The sequence below is a fragment of the Sturnus vulgaris genome, chromosome Z (genome assembly GCF_052056855.1).
Source record: "Sturnus vulgaris isolate bStuVul1 chromosome Z, bStuVul1.hap1, whole genome shotgun sequence".
NCBI lineage: Eukaryota > Metazoa > Chordata > Aves > Passeriformes > Sturnidae > Sturnus > Sturnus vulgaris.
In genome coordinates, this window is record NC_142283.1 from 71014518 (window position 1) to 71027667 (window position 13150).

Sequence of the window (13150 nt, forward strand, 5' to 3'; positions counted from 1 at the left end):
CAGGTGTTTGAAAGATAAATTACTTGTTGGCAGAATTGCCTTGTTAACCTAACCTTCAGGGAATGTCACACCTAGGGCGAGGTTAACAAAGCTCAGGAAGAAGGATGTACTATTGATAGTAGGTAGACAAAAAGAATGCAGAACTTTAAGGCCACAAGGACATATGGCAGAATTCCCAAGATAAGGAGGGAACTAATAAAGCCAACTCAGCAACTGTGAAACTGACTCCGACTGGGTAAAAAGAATTCCAGCAGGGAGAAATCATGACAGACTAAATCATGGTCCACCATGTCAAAAGAAGATGAAGACTGAGGGTGCAGGCTAATTAGCATAAGAACCGAATCATAACCGATAGAAGATAGAATACTAATTAATAAGAGAACTATGTCCCTTTTAGCCCATGAAGATTAATGCCTATGTTTGCTTATGTTGGGGAATACATCTGGTGCAGGCAGTTGTGTTTGCAAGCTTGAATTCGAGATTCAGATTGAGCTGAGGGTGGGACCCCAGAGAGAGATAAGAGGCCGTGAACTGCCAGCCCTGTGATTACAAAGGGTACAAAGCACAGGGAAAGCAGCCAGGGTGAGTGGACACTGGGGGACAGCAGAGCAATTGCAGACATTTTGGGTAACAAAAGAGATGAAGAGGGGTGATGCCAGTAAGGTGAACTGACACGAAGAGGATGGCAGGAGCCGACTGGAGAGGAAGAGCTCCACTTGCACCTGGGTAGACAGCGAGAGTGTAAAATTCCCAGGGGTTCCTTTTTGGGGGTCCCTCCTCGGAGGCATCAGCACGAGCTGTTTCTGTGTAAGTGAATAAATGGCTTTGTGGAATGAGACGTCTGAGACTGCTTCATGGAAAACCTGGGGTGCAACCAGCAAGGTAACCTGGTCTGAGTGTGAGTGGAGTGTTTGGGGCATCAGCTACGGCACTGGGGGCTGTGAAGGGGCTTCGGTTTCGGCTGTGAAAGTCTGGGAATGTGACTGCCACAGAGGCTCAAGAATGGTCACACTGTGGAGTTTCCTTAACACCAGAATGTATTTAAAATAAAAAAAAAAAAAATGTTTTGAGAGTTGGTGGGCTTGATTTGTGGAATACCACTGAGCACCCAAGTTTGTGCAACTGGAATAAATAATCAGTGTTTCTCTTGTGTGTGTAATTAGTTGCCTGGTGCACACAATAAGCTGGCCAAACACGTTTACTCTCCTAATAAACTAGAGGCACGGAAGAGGTTCTGGAGGAGCTGGGGTACATCCAGGCTGTGACTGCGAGCAGTCACTTTCCGGAGCTCACCAAGGCTCCCAGAAAAGTTGTCAGAGAGGCACAGGAGCTGTGCGCCCTCCTCTTCCTTCCATGCTGCTACCCAGCCCGAGTGATGCCGGTCGGTTTTAATTATGCGGATATTTGCAAGGGAACCACGCCAGACACCCACCGGCCAAAGCACCAGCGGAGGAAGCACTGCCAGCCTGCCCCTCGCCGGTGGTCGGACGGTGACACGAATTCTTCATGTGGCAGCAAGGACAGGAATTCCAGAGACACTCTGAAAACCACATAGCCGCCCTCGGGCAGCGCAGGGCTTGGGGACACAGCCGCTCCCAGACCCTCCACACACGTGCAGGGGACAATGCAGGAGCAGCAGGACCGGGCAGCACCTCCAGTCTCCCCACCGGGACCTTCCTGCAGGCACCTGGCTCTGAAATATTTGTGCAGGTACGTGTGCGCCGGGTCTGGAACATCTGTCCAGCTGTTCTCACACCCAGCTGTGGCCCCACCAATTGCTGACCACAGCACTGCTTTTTTGTGAGCTGCACTTTGGACAGCAAGAATCCAGACAACCTACTTCTAGGAATGGGGCAGTGCAGAACTTTGTGCTTTGAGTTGTCGCTCTCCAGAGTTATCCAGCTGCGAGGGAGATTCCGAGAGGAAGGAATGCCAGGTTTCTTTCTGAGGAATGTTTTGAGGTTTTTTCTTTTTGTCTGGAAAATGCAGTTTAATCCAGCACCAGACGTTTTGGGGGATGACTACTGGTGGGCAGTAGAGTGTTTACAGAGAAGCAAAGGCATCCAAACATTTTGGACTTCTGAATGTGCAGCAGGTGAGGACTGTTGCTGCTCTACGGCAGGGAGTGCAGGAGGAGTGCTGTGGGCCCAAGCCCAGCATCACTAAGGAGCATTTCTGCTAATCCCGAAGGGAAAAGTGACTACAGCGGAGCAACAGCTTCCCGTACAGGCACACTGGAATTTTGTTGCAGACAATGCCATCTCCTGGGTACCAGCTGCAGCATCCCCCGGGCAGGGTTAACACCAGCACACCGTGAGCAGCCCGGCAGGCAGGAGCAGACGGCCACCCGCGGGGACAGGGGCAGACGGGCTCCAGCCCTGAGCTCCTTGCAGGAGATGATGTCACTGAGATGTGCCTGCTTCCAATCTCCAGCTGCTGGTAGGAGGCCCCATTACCAACTGTCTGAGCATTTCAGGCTGTTGGGAAATGTACAAAGAGGGCCAACACTGTGAATCTGGACAGATCAGCATGTGAGCAGGCTTTTAAAATAATAGACTGAAAGCCTGAGGATTGCATAAATACCCGTGTTAAACTCATCAATTAAAATTAGTCAGGGCAGCCAAAGGTTTGTAAATACCTACAAATGCATTGCCATAAGATGCCTCAGAAACTGTGGGTGGTACCACAAAATAGACTCTCCTGAAGCCACCCACGGGACTGGGGACTGGCATCAGCAAGGCTAAAAGCACAAACCTTTGCTGCTTGTGCAAGGGCAAAATATGGTCATCAGAGGAGCTGTAGGTTAGTGACAGTCCATGCAGAATGCTACCAGCGTGTCTGATGTGACAGAGGCTGTCATTTCTCCTAGAAAACATTTTGTTACACAGTACTGAAGCCAGGGGAATCTAACTAACAGTTGTTGGGCAAAGCACAAGACTTTCTCACCAGCAGCAGACTTGGCTGGTAGATCTGCTCTGTAGTTACAAAAATTTTAACTCAGGCTTCCTCAAAATAGTATACACTTACTAAATCATAGATTTTTATTCAGCTCCAATTTACGACTGCAATTCTAAGACAGGGGTTTTGAGGAAATGACTCTTGAGGAGAATGAATTTGTTACTGCCCTGAGAGGAACACAGATATAAAACCAAAACAAAATATGGTTCTAGTCTGTGCTCAGTGTCTCTGTTACTTATATTCAAAAGGATCGTGAAGGATGCAAACAGAGAAGGAAGCAGGGATGAAGAAAAGCATTTGAAATTTCACTTCTTTGAAATGCTGTGCTGAGAATTGGTGAGCACCCACGAGCATGCAAAGCGACCTCTTGCTGCAGAACCAAGTGGTGTTATAGATGAAGGTTTCAAGATAGTCAAAACTCTTGTATACTGCGCTTTGACATTAAAGTCAGTACTTTTAGTATCCTCTGTAGCAGACCAAACCCACAGTTAATATATGATTTTGGGTCACTGAACTGTCCTAAAGTCTTGCACAAATTTTTATTTGCTTGGAAAAATTTGCTGTGTTAGAGCTGTGCCTGTGGAACATGTGCTGTGGTACATGACATCTATGCTACTCTGAAACCTCCACACCTAACTCCCCCAGAGCTTTTCCACAGTTACTCAGCTGGCACAGCTGCTCTGCAGCCTGGGTCCCGAGCAGCAGACTGAGGCCTTGACCCCCAGACAGCCAAAATCACGGGAGATCCTGCACTGGGAGGCCTGACCACACCACCTGAGACAGCCATTCTTCCCTGCAGCTATTGGGTCTCTGCCACATTTGAGAGCAGATTGCCTCTGCCTTCTGTGTCTGCCTCCTGCTCAGATGAGGGCTGGCACTGGAGTGAAGAAAGCCTCAGGATGCTTTGGTGGGGCTGACCCAAGCAAAGCCTCCCTGGGGAAGGTCAGACAGGCAAAGGGCAGGACATGAACCCCCTGCTCTAGTGCCATGAGCCAGCTCTCCCATGTGGTACCCCAGCCTCTTGGCTTACCCTTCCCTCTTCTGCACACTCTAGGCAGGTACCCCCACCCTGCCAGACCCCTCCAGAGAGCAGATTTGTGGTCTAAATACAATTTACATACTGCAGAAGTAATTTATGTAGCGCTGAAGCACCTAGCACTGAAATCACATGCCACCCACCTATTTCTTCTCAGCCAGCTACTCTCAGGCAAACTCACAGGACATGAAGTGGGCTTTAACAGCTCCGTATAGTGAAATGGCATCTGCCAAGGGATTTCCTGCCAGTTTCTCCACTGTCCGTTTCTTGGCAGCTTATCCTGGAGCCCTGTGTGTGGTTCACTGCAGCACAGAGCAGCGTGGTCTTCCCTAGGCTTTTGCTGTCTTATACTGACACACAGCTCATCATCACCATGCAGCTGACCTGAGGAGAGGTGGGAATGCAATCAGCAGGCCATTCTACCATCCCTGAGGCCCCTGCTCAGCCAGTACGGGGCAAGATTGGCTCTCTATCTGTGCCTCCACCCATGAGGCTCCAGCAGGAAGTCTGCTATGCAACGTGCCCAGGAACCCAGACTCATCTCAGAGGATAATGACCCCTGTGCTCAGGTGTTGGTTATGTGCCACTATGTCTGCTGCAGCCAAAACATCTATCCAGCAAGGGACCCATGGCACACTGCAAAAAGTTGTCCTCCGTTTGCTGATGAAATCTTCTGGGTTTTCACCCTCCACCAACTTCTCATGTTGATTTGGGTTGGCAAAAGAAGGGCCCTGTGAGAGCCAGATGATAAATAACGATGGCAACACCTGCTTACAGGAACTTACCCTTAGTTTACACAGCAAGAGAAAGGGAAAAAAGTAAAAAAAAAAGAAGCAAAATATGTAGATCTAGGATGTTATCTCCTCCCAACTTCCATCTAACCTGTTACCATCCCTTGTCACTGTAACAGGACAAAGGATGGCTGAGAAGAGACACTATGCTCAAGCTCTCTGACTAAATTACATCTGTGGTATGCAAACTGCAGTGAGTGAGTTTGGCAAGAGGAGTTTATTCCCAGTACTCATACGTTTAGTGGAGAGACAGAAAGGAATTCGCTATAAAAATGTTGCCCATGCTGTTATGACTGACCATGCAGGAGGCCAGAAGCAGGTGTGGATGTTTCAGAGCAGCAGGTTAGGCAGACTCTGCATGTCAGCTTGTCTGTCTTCAAAGGAAACCCAGTGCTGGGCAGCTTACAGAAATTTGCTACAAGAGGCTAAAGAACTCTAAGACGTGATCACAATAGATGCAATTCCTTCAGGAAAGAAGATACTAGCACATCAATCACTGATGGAACAGTTTCTCAAATAAAACTGAGAGGAGATGATAAAAGACAATGGGGCTGACTGTTAAAAAGCCAACATATCCATATATCCATATGGATATACACTTACATACCTTCTCATTGTAGTTCTGTGTGTGAAGTGCTAAGTGTCAGAGAACCACTTCTGAACAACTGTGGGACATCACTGATCTGTGCTACAACTGTAAGGTAATTTAAACTTAAATAAACTTGAATAAATCCAGTGGCAAATGAGAAAACTGGGTTACCTCTAGCAGGATTCCTATGTAAGAAATGGTTATGAACTTATCAATGAGATAGAAGGCATCATCTGCAAAACTCACTGTGTGGGGTTTGGACTGGATTTATTCCACACAACAGATCGAGACAGTTAATAATGAAGATGCAATTTCAGGGAGGAAAACCTAGTTCTTGTGGCATCCATTTAAACAGGAGATACAGAACACATCTCTAGTATGTTATAACAGTGTAGTGAGATTTCCCTCAATATAAAAAGTAAATGAAGACAAAAATGAAAAAAAAATTGGAAATAGTTTATTTGCTGCATGAGGAAACTTCTTGTAAATTACATATAAAGAAACTTGTTATGTTGTAGTATATAATTTCCAATATTCCACAAAGATAATTGTAATAAATATACAAACCAAACCAAAGTAGAAGACTAAATCCATCAGGCAACCTACAAAATGGTTCATCAAGTTTTATACTTGCAGCATTAGCATGCTTAAAATTTTGTTCTTTTTGAAGTGATGCAGCAAAATTGTTTTCACATTTCTTTGGAGCATTTTCAAAGCTGTCTAACTATAAAATACTGTTCAAAATTAGACGGCATTAGTCAAACCACTCAAGAAAAGTAACATCAAAGTCTAACTGATGCAAAGGTGGTGGTTTTCTTTTTGCTTTTAAAATCCTTTAGCTTTGCCAGAGTTAGGAATTATCTGATATAAGTGCACTATGAGTCCAGTCAGCCTGAGGCACTGCTGACTCCTGTCATATTATGACTTATATAAACTTCATAGATTATATAGCTCTGAAAGATTTCTCTATTAATAGAGACATATCCCCATAGAATAAAAAACACAAAATACCATATTGAAGCCGCAAGCTTGTTAAAATGGTTGTACCCTCAAGTGCAGTGTCTGCTTAAATCATTTTTCCATAGTTCCATTCTATTCCACATCAGGCATTTTTATCTGACTTTAAATGTAGAAGTGCTGATAAAGGCTTTATTGATGCCCCTAGCTTCTAGAAACAACATACAGATTTTTTTTGACACCTCCTGCTGTTCTCTACCTATCATTTCTATATTTTTTTGGAACAGCAGGCTGAATTTTACACTTCACTGCTCTGGACCACACTGACAGACAGGTCTATTCCATAAAAATTTCTTACAAACAGAAAACACTTCACTATGCTTCACTATTACTGAATACTTGGGGGTATAAAAAGAAACTCTCTAAGACACAATTACCTAAAAATATTTGTTAATAAGCTTAATGCAAATATTATGTAGAAAAAATGGTTTAGTTACAAAAAAATTCATTAGAGGGCCAGTAAAAATATACCGAAGAGAAGATCTTTACAAAAGTGAGGTTAGGAAGTATGAGGCATTGACATTCACTGTAAACATCCTGTGTTCACTAGAATCCCTTGTCTAAAAGTATATGACCTGGTTTTGTTCCTGAGCTTCATGGCCAACGCTTGCATAGACAGCTAAACCTATCATAAAGGGCTGTTTATAGAGACAGTTCTGTTTGTACATAACTTCAATAAACTAATGCTTTTACCTTTTGAAATAGTTTCATTCCACTACCAGGTAGTTAAGGAAACTATGAAGTATGGTATGGGCTTCGTGTACTCAGTGCATTGGGTGAATTGGGGCAGCTACACTTTAGTGTGTTAATCTTAAATAATATTACACCAGGAAGTGTAGCTGTTGGATGTTCTGGCTTAGCATAAATATCTACTCCTGCTCTCTGCTGCAAGGTTAACTTCTGCTCTGCCAAAGACTGCATATGGCAAAATGCAGTCAGCAATCTGAGTGCTGCAGCATCAAAAACACCCAGTAAAGATGCAGCTTATAACCAGAACAGAAGACCTCACAGAGAATTTCACCTTTACCCAGGCAACACCAGTGCTTTCCTCCAGGTTAACCTGCTGCTGTTGGAGGAAGCTGGAAAAGTACTCACAGGGTAAACATGACATGGAGTGGCCTATGTAAAAAGACTGAAGAGCATACTTGCATTTTGAGTATGAAAAGCAGGCATGTGTTTAGCTACTGCACATGGAAATGGTACAGACAGACAAATATATCCCCCTCACAAACAGCACAATAACACAAAAGCAGCAAATCGCCAATTTCAAATCTTATGTTAAGGCAAATCTAGATAAAACAACCATAGTAGGATTAATAAAAATAGGGAGTTTTCCTTGGCTTTTTGTTTACTTTTTCTGTGATTGGCTTTTACACATTGACAAAATTTGTTTAAGCACTTTCTGGACATCTTCATCCATTTGACCCTAGACAAAGGGAGAGAGAAAAAAAGATAATTGAATTCATGCAGCTCTAGTCTTAAAGAATATTGACAAACTGTTTTTCAGGTACAGTAATTAGATCAATTTCCCAAGTGGAAGCAGTCTTAAATTTGTTCTAGAACTGTCAGACCTTATGAGACCAATGTCTTAGTGAAAACATGCAAAATTCTTACTAGATCTGCAGAAGATACAGCTTCAGTTAAAATACTAACACTGAGTGACTGGTAACATGCAAGCATACCTGCACAGCATAGAGAAGGTGCATCCTGTAAACTGAGACAATTTCCTGGTGCTGTTTCTTTGTTTCCTAGAAAACAGTTAAGCAGATAGGCACAGAGGATTCAGAACAATGGAACTGGAAACTCCTCAACTAGATTCTACGTAGTCTTATGTAATGCATTGAAAACCAGCTCAGACAGTGTTGTGTCACCAGGCACTCTAAATTTGCTTGGAAGCATGTCCAGGAAAATGCTGTAGTTCTACCTGCCCCAGTAAGTTTTAAGAAGTGCTGTGCTACAAAGGTGTGGAATGAGCACATACTCTATTTCCAAGCTTATCAGCAACCAGAATTGAGGAACTCTGACAAATTAACTCTCAACTGCAACTCAGCTCTTCCCTGAAGGCAGTGACCCTGATACCTTAGGATTTTAGCTTTTCTGTTTTTCAAATCCTGTACTGCTTTGGGGTATAACTCTAAAACCCCATAGCTTGTTAGCTACTGTTCTCCTATTATATTCAGACAAAACAATACCTCTAATCCTACAACTCAAGGACACCCTACTGCCTCAGGCCCCAAAAAGTATAAACAAAAGTGAATTGGGGGGAGCAAACTGGGGGTATATGGCTTCATCACCTGAAGCTGTAATTGGAGGATTAATCCCTGATATGTAAATGGACCAAACTTATAATTGTCTGAAAAACTCCTGATGGTTGTCCATTTTGGGTATATCCCTTTGGGGAAGTTTTGTCTGCCCTTAAATACCTGAAGGCCCTTCATTAAATATATCTGCTTTTATTCCCTTAATTCCATCTGGCCTCTGTTTTTAGGTGAGCTCGAAAAAGGCATCAACCCCTCTGTCAGAGCTGATGCCTTCCCAGGTGAAAGGTGCTTACAGGGGTCCTGCCCTGTAAGATCCTGACCTAACGAAAACCACCCAGTGCCTTTCAATAATCACAGACTGCCACAACTCAGAAGCCACCTTTCCAAAGATACATGGAGCTGTTAGGAAAGCTAACCTACCAGAAGGAAAGAGTGTTTCTGTCTTGTTTTAAATGCTACCTGCTTTCCCAAAGTGTTGCACACCTTTGCACTACTGTGCTTGTCCTAATTAGAGGGAGATGAAGGGTCCTTTCAGACATGGAGGACTGGAATAAGAAAGTCTGGGCCTCCACACCACACTGACAGGATGCTCTGCCTACTATTTCTCCTGCCTGCAAGGGAATTTTTCTGGCATACTAAGCCCTCATTTTTTTCTGCTGTGAAAGGTAGGAAACAGACACCACTTAGCATGTCAGTCTGGCAATTCTCCTTTCAGAGGCACTCCAGAGCCCTCAACAAAGGCCTCCAGTGGACAATACTTTCTTTTCGTCCTCAACAGTGAATAAAGTGCTCCTTTGGACAGGCAAACTACAGGAAATATCAATTATGACTCAACCCAGCTTAGAAGACTGGACCTTTCATACACAAACAACAAAATTAGAAAAAAAATATGTATTCAGAATTTCAGAGAATAAACTATGCTCCCCATAAACAGATGCATTTGCTTGACTTGAAACCTCACGCTTTCTTCCAAAATGCTTAAAAATCCAAATCAACTTCATCTGATGAATGTTCTTGAAAATCCTCTGCACACTGGTCATACTTTTCCACAAATTAAGGTCTGAGCAGCAGGTTTGGTCACTGCATTTTACTACAAGAAATCTGCTTCTGAGCTGGTCTGAGAAAAATACGTGGAAAACCAGCTTTCTTTAGTTACGCTCTTTCTAAAGTGCTATTCATGACTTGCAAATTCCTACATGTTTCAGAGAAACAGAAATGACAGTCTTTTTGGATGAAGATTCTTCTCCATGTACTCACTGACTGTACTCTATTTTAAATAAGGCAAAATGAAGAATAGTACATAATTCTTTGGAGAACTGGGACTAATGCTAGGTTTACAAATTATCACACTTACAGTCAGTTGGTTTTGTAACTGCTTCACTTGTTGCTGTAACACCTCCAGCTGCTGGCTTTGTCTTTTGGGGGCACTGGTTGAGTAGGAGAGCTGAGAAAGGCTGTTCAATGCTTCTTTTAATTTGCTAATTTCCTTGGACATTTCATTGATCTAGGGAGGCAAAACAGGTTTTCATTAGAAGATGCTATGCATACTATATTCCTATGTGTCTTACCTTTGAGTTATTTGTGACCTAAATTTAAGAAGTGGGGAAAACCAAATTGTAAATAAACTCTATGGACAAACAGAGATGTCACATAAGCAAAGGGTTACAAGGCTCCTCTACTCCCCATCCTAGTCCAGTCTATTCAAACTGCATCCCTTGTTCTGAACATCAGCAATATTTAACAAGAAGGGCTGCACTTACCACCCTTACAAATTCTGCTGCTGAACCAAACACAGGCCAGCTATCACAGCTACCAAAATGCACAGCTTTTTATAAAGGAATTTGTAGTGAAAATTAGTCAAATCATACTATGGTTGAGATGATGTAGTAATATCCCAACAGTGAATTTTTGCTCCTTCCTGATATTTCGTTTTCTTGCCTCCTCTGGAATATCTTCCTGCTGTAAATCTCACTTCTTTGACTTCTGTTGCCTGAATAGCGTGAACCCAAACTAAGCATAACTTAAAAGAGGGAAATTGAAAGATCATGTCTATCTCCACAGTGCAGTGAAACCAAATGCAAAGCCAAACACACCGAAAACTCCTTTGCCTTTGATACCTGGATTTTCAGAGGGGCAAATGCACTCAGAAATTACTTGAACCAACATTGTCAGGTCACTTGTGCACCAGCTTTGGACTCTGAACTCGCATTACCCCTCCACTGTACTGAGTTACTGACCTTTTTGTCTTTATCTTCTTCTAGTTTTGATGAGTTTTTCATTTCAGTAAGAGCTTCTTGAACTTGGTGGTACTTGTGCTGAAGATCAGTCGTCTCCCGTTCCTTTGCTTCAAGCAGACCATGCATACCTTCTTTTGCTTCTTTCAAGTGCAAAATTTCATTTCTCAGTTTCATGGCATCTAAGGATACACTTTCCTTCTCTCGGATTACATCCTTCAGTTTGGATGACAAAGCACTAATTTCACCCTCTAGTGAGGACTGGAGCTTTTCATACGTGGCCTTGGGTACCATGGCTTCATTAATTGCAGCTTTTTCTTCCAGTAATGCCTTTTCCAAGTTTCTTAATTCACTTTCCTTGTTGCTAAGCAGTCGTTTGAGCTCATTTATTTCTTCCTCCATCTCCTTTATGGTATTTCTGAGTGCATTGATTACCTGACGGTGTTCAGTAATTGGCAAAGAGTTTTGTTTCTGAGTGTCTAACAGTTGCTTGAGTTCTTCTGCTTCATCTAATACTTTTGTGTACTGGGATTTAATTTCTGATAACTCATTTTCTGCTTTGTATTTCAAAGAATTTGTTACCTCCATCAGTTTCTCATGTTCATCTCTAGGAATGTAGTCTGAAGCTATATCATCTAGGGTTTTTTTCTTCCTATAGTCTTCAAGCTCCGTTTGTGCTTCTTTGTACAACTGAGACAATTCACTAAGTTGCATGTTGAGCTCATCTATCGTTCTGTGCATCACATCTTTCCTTTCTCCAGCTTCAGCACCAGATTCCAACTGCATCTGATTTGTCAGCTTGTCTTGTAGCCTTTTAATTTCCTCTTGCCCTTCCTTGTACCTCTCAATCAGCAATGCTTTCTCTTGATTAATGTTATCAATAACTGAACAATATGAGTTCTTCATTTCCTCACATTCTTCCACAGACAATTTGCCTGCCACATTCTGCTCTCTGTCTTCAAACTTTTTCTGTAGCTCTCTCACTTTTTCTTTTTGTCTTTCGCTTTCTTCCAATGCTTTCTTCAACTCTTGTTTAAGTGCTTCAACTTCTCCATATGTAACCTTCAACATACCCAGATCAGAATTGGTTTCTTCACTTTCAGAGGAAACAAGACCTGGCTTCTTTTGCCTTTGTATGTTCAAAACATCCTTCACAGCTTCCTCATGCCTGTTTTGAGTTTCTTGGGAGTTCAAATTACTATCAGAACCATTTTCTGAAATGTCTGGGCTATTTAAGTAATCTGCTTCTGGGACTCTAGAGTGGACTTGAGTTTCCACATGCTTTCTTTTGGTTTCAGAATTCTCTAATTTTCTCTGCACATCCTTTAAGTCTTCCTGGAGGTACTTCATTTTTACTTCTCTTGGGCTTGTCAACTTTTCTTGGATTTGAATGGCATTTAATGTAGGCTTCAGCTCCTGTGCCAAGAACTCACTTTGTCTCTCTGCTGTTTGCTCAAACGGTGTTTGGGTTGAATAAGATTCTACAGTTGAATCTCCTTCTTTAGGTGTTCTTTCCTGTTCAGAAAAACAATTGCACAAAAAAACCCAAGAACATTATTGCATATTTTTAGAATAGAGTAAGCAAGGAAGTACTGCCACATCCTATGGAGACAGATGATTTAAGAGCCATGGAAAAAAGTTCTAGAAAGTTCAAAACTCAGCTGCTCCCATTTGTCATCTGCAGTGAGAGAGGGCAGTAAGTGCCAAGCTCCTCTGAAAGTCTGGACTGAGCTCCATAAGCTAATAATCAAAGCTATGTAAATTAAAATTCTGCTAGCACAACTATTAACAACATATTTTAGAATGTAGATATCATAATAAACCAAGTTATTCAGTAATTTATGGGAAAAGTGAGAAGATCAAAACACTGATTTAATCCTTTGGGGCAGAGTGTTTTCATGATCTTACCAACAAGCTCGTTAAAAGATCATCACAGTACAACTCCTTAAAGCAGTAAGCAGCTCTTTGTTCTGCCTAGCAGATTAAGAGAGCATCAGAACAGCACAAAAATATGCCACCTGTAATTTGTCCTGCAGCTCCTTGTTGTGCAATGTCAGAGAGGCAATTTTTGCTTGCATCAGCAGAAGTAGATCTTGTTGGTCAGCTTCAGAACTCACATCCAATAAACTATCAGCACCTTTAGAGAAAAAAAAGATCCAAAAGCTTTCAAAAAGCTGAAATACTAGTGAGTTAGTTATTCCAACATTTCAAATTAAACAGTTTGTTCCCATGACAACTAAATGCAGTGAGCATTATAACTGTTC

The 13150-nt window shown here is 42.5% G+C and overlaps 1 protein-coding gene across 2 annotated transcripts in view; it reads right to left on the reverse strand.

Moving 5' to 3' along the window:
- Positions 1-5809: 5809 nt before the first annotated feature.
- The window catches only part of RAI14 (retinoic acid induced 14), an 87559-nt gene continuing 80218 nt past the window's right edge, over positions 5810-13150 (reverse strand). For both annotated transcript variants that reach the window (XM_014875527.2, XM_014875530.2), the window contains 5 exons: positions 12905-13023; positions 10890-12401; positions 10007-10156; positions 8074-8139; positions 5810-7817 (listed from right to left, as the gene is read on the reverse strand). In XM_014875527.2, the coding sequence (XP_014731013.2) occupies positions 7740-7817; positions 8074-8139; positions 10007-10156; positions 10890-12401; positions 12905-13023 (1925 nt within the window). In that variant the 3' untranslated portion in view covers positions 5810-7739. The remainder of the gene's footprint in view (positions 7818-8073; positions 8140-10006; positions 10157-10889; positions 12402-12904; positions 13024-13150) is intronic.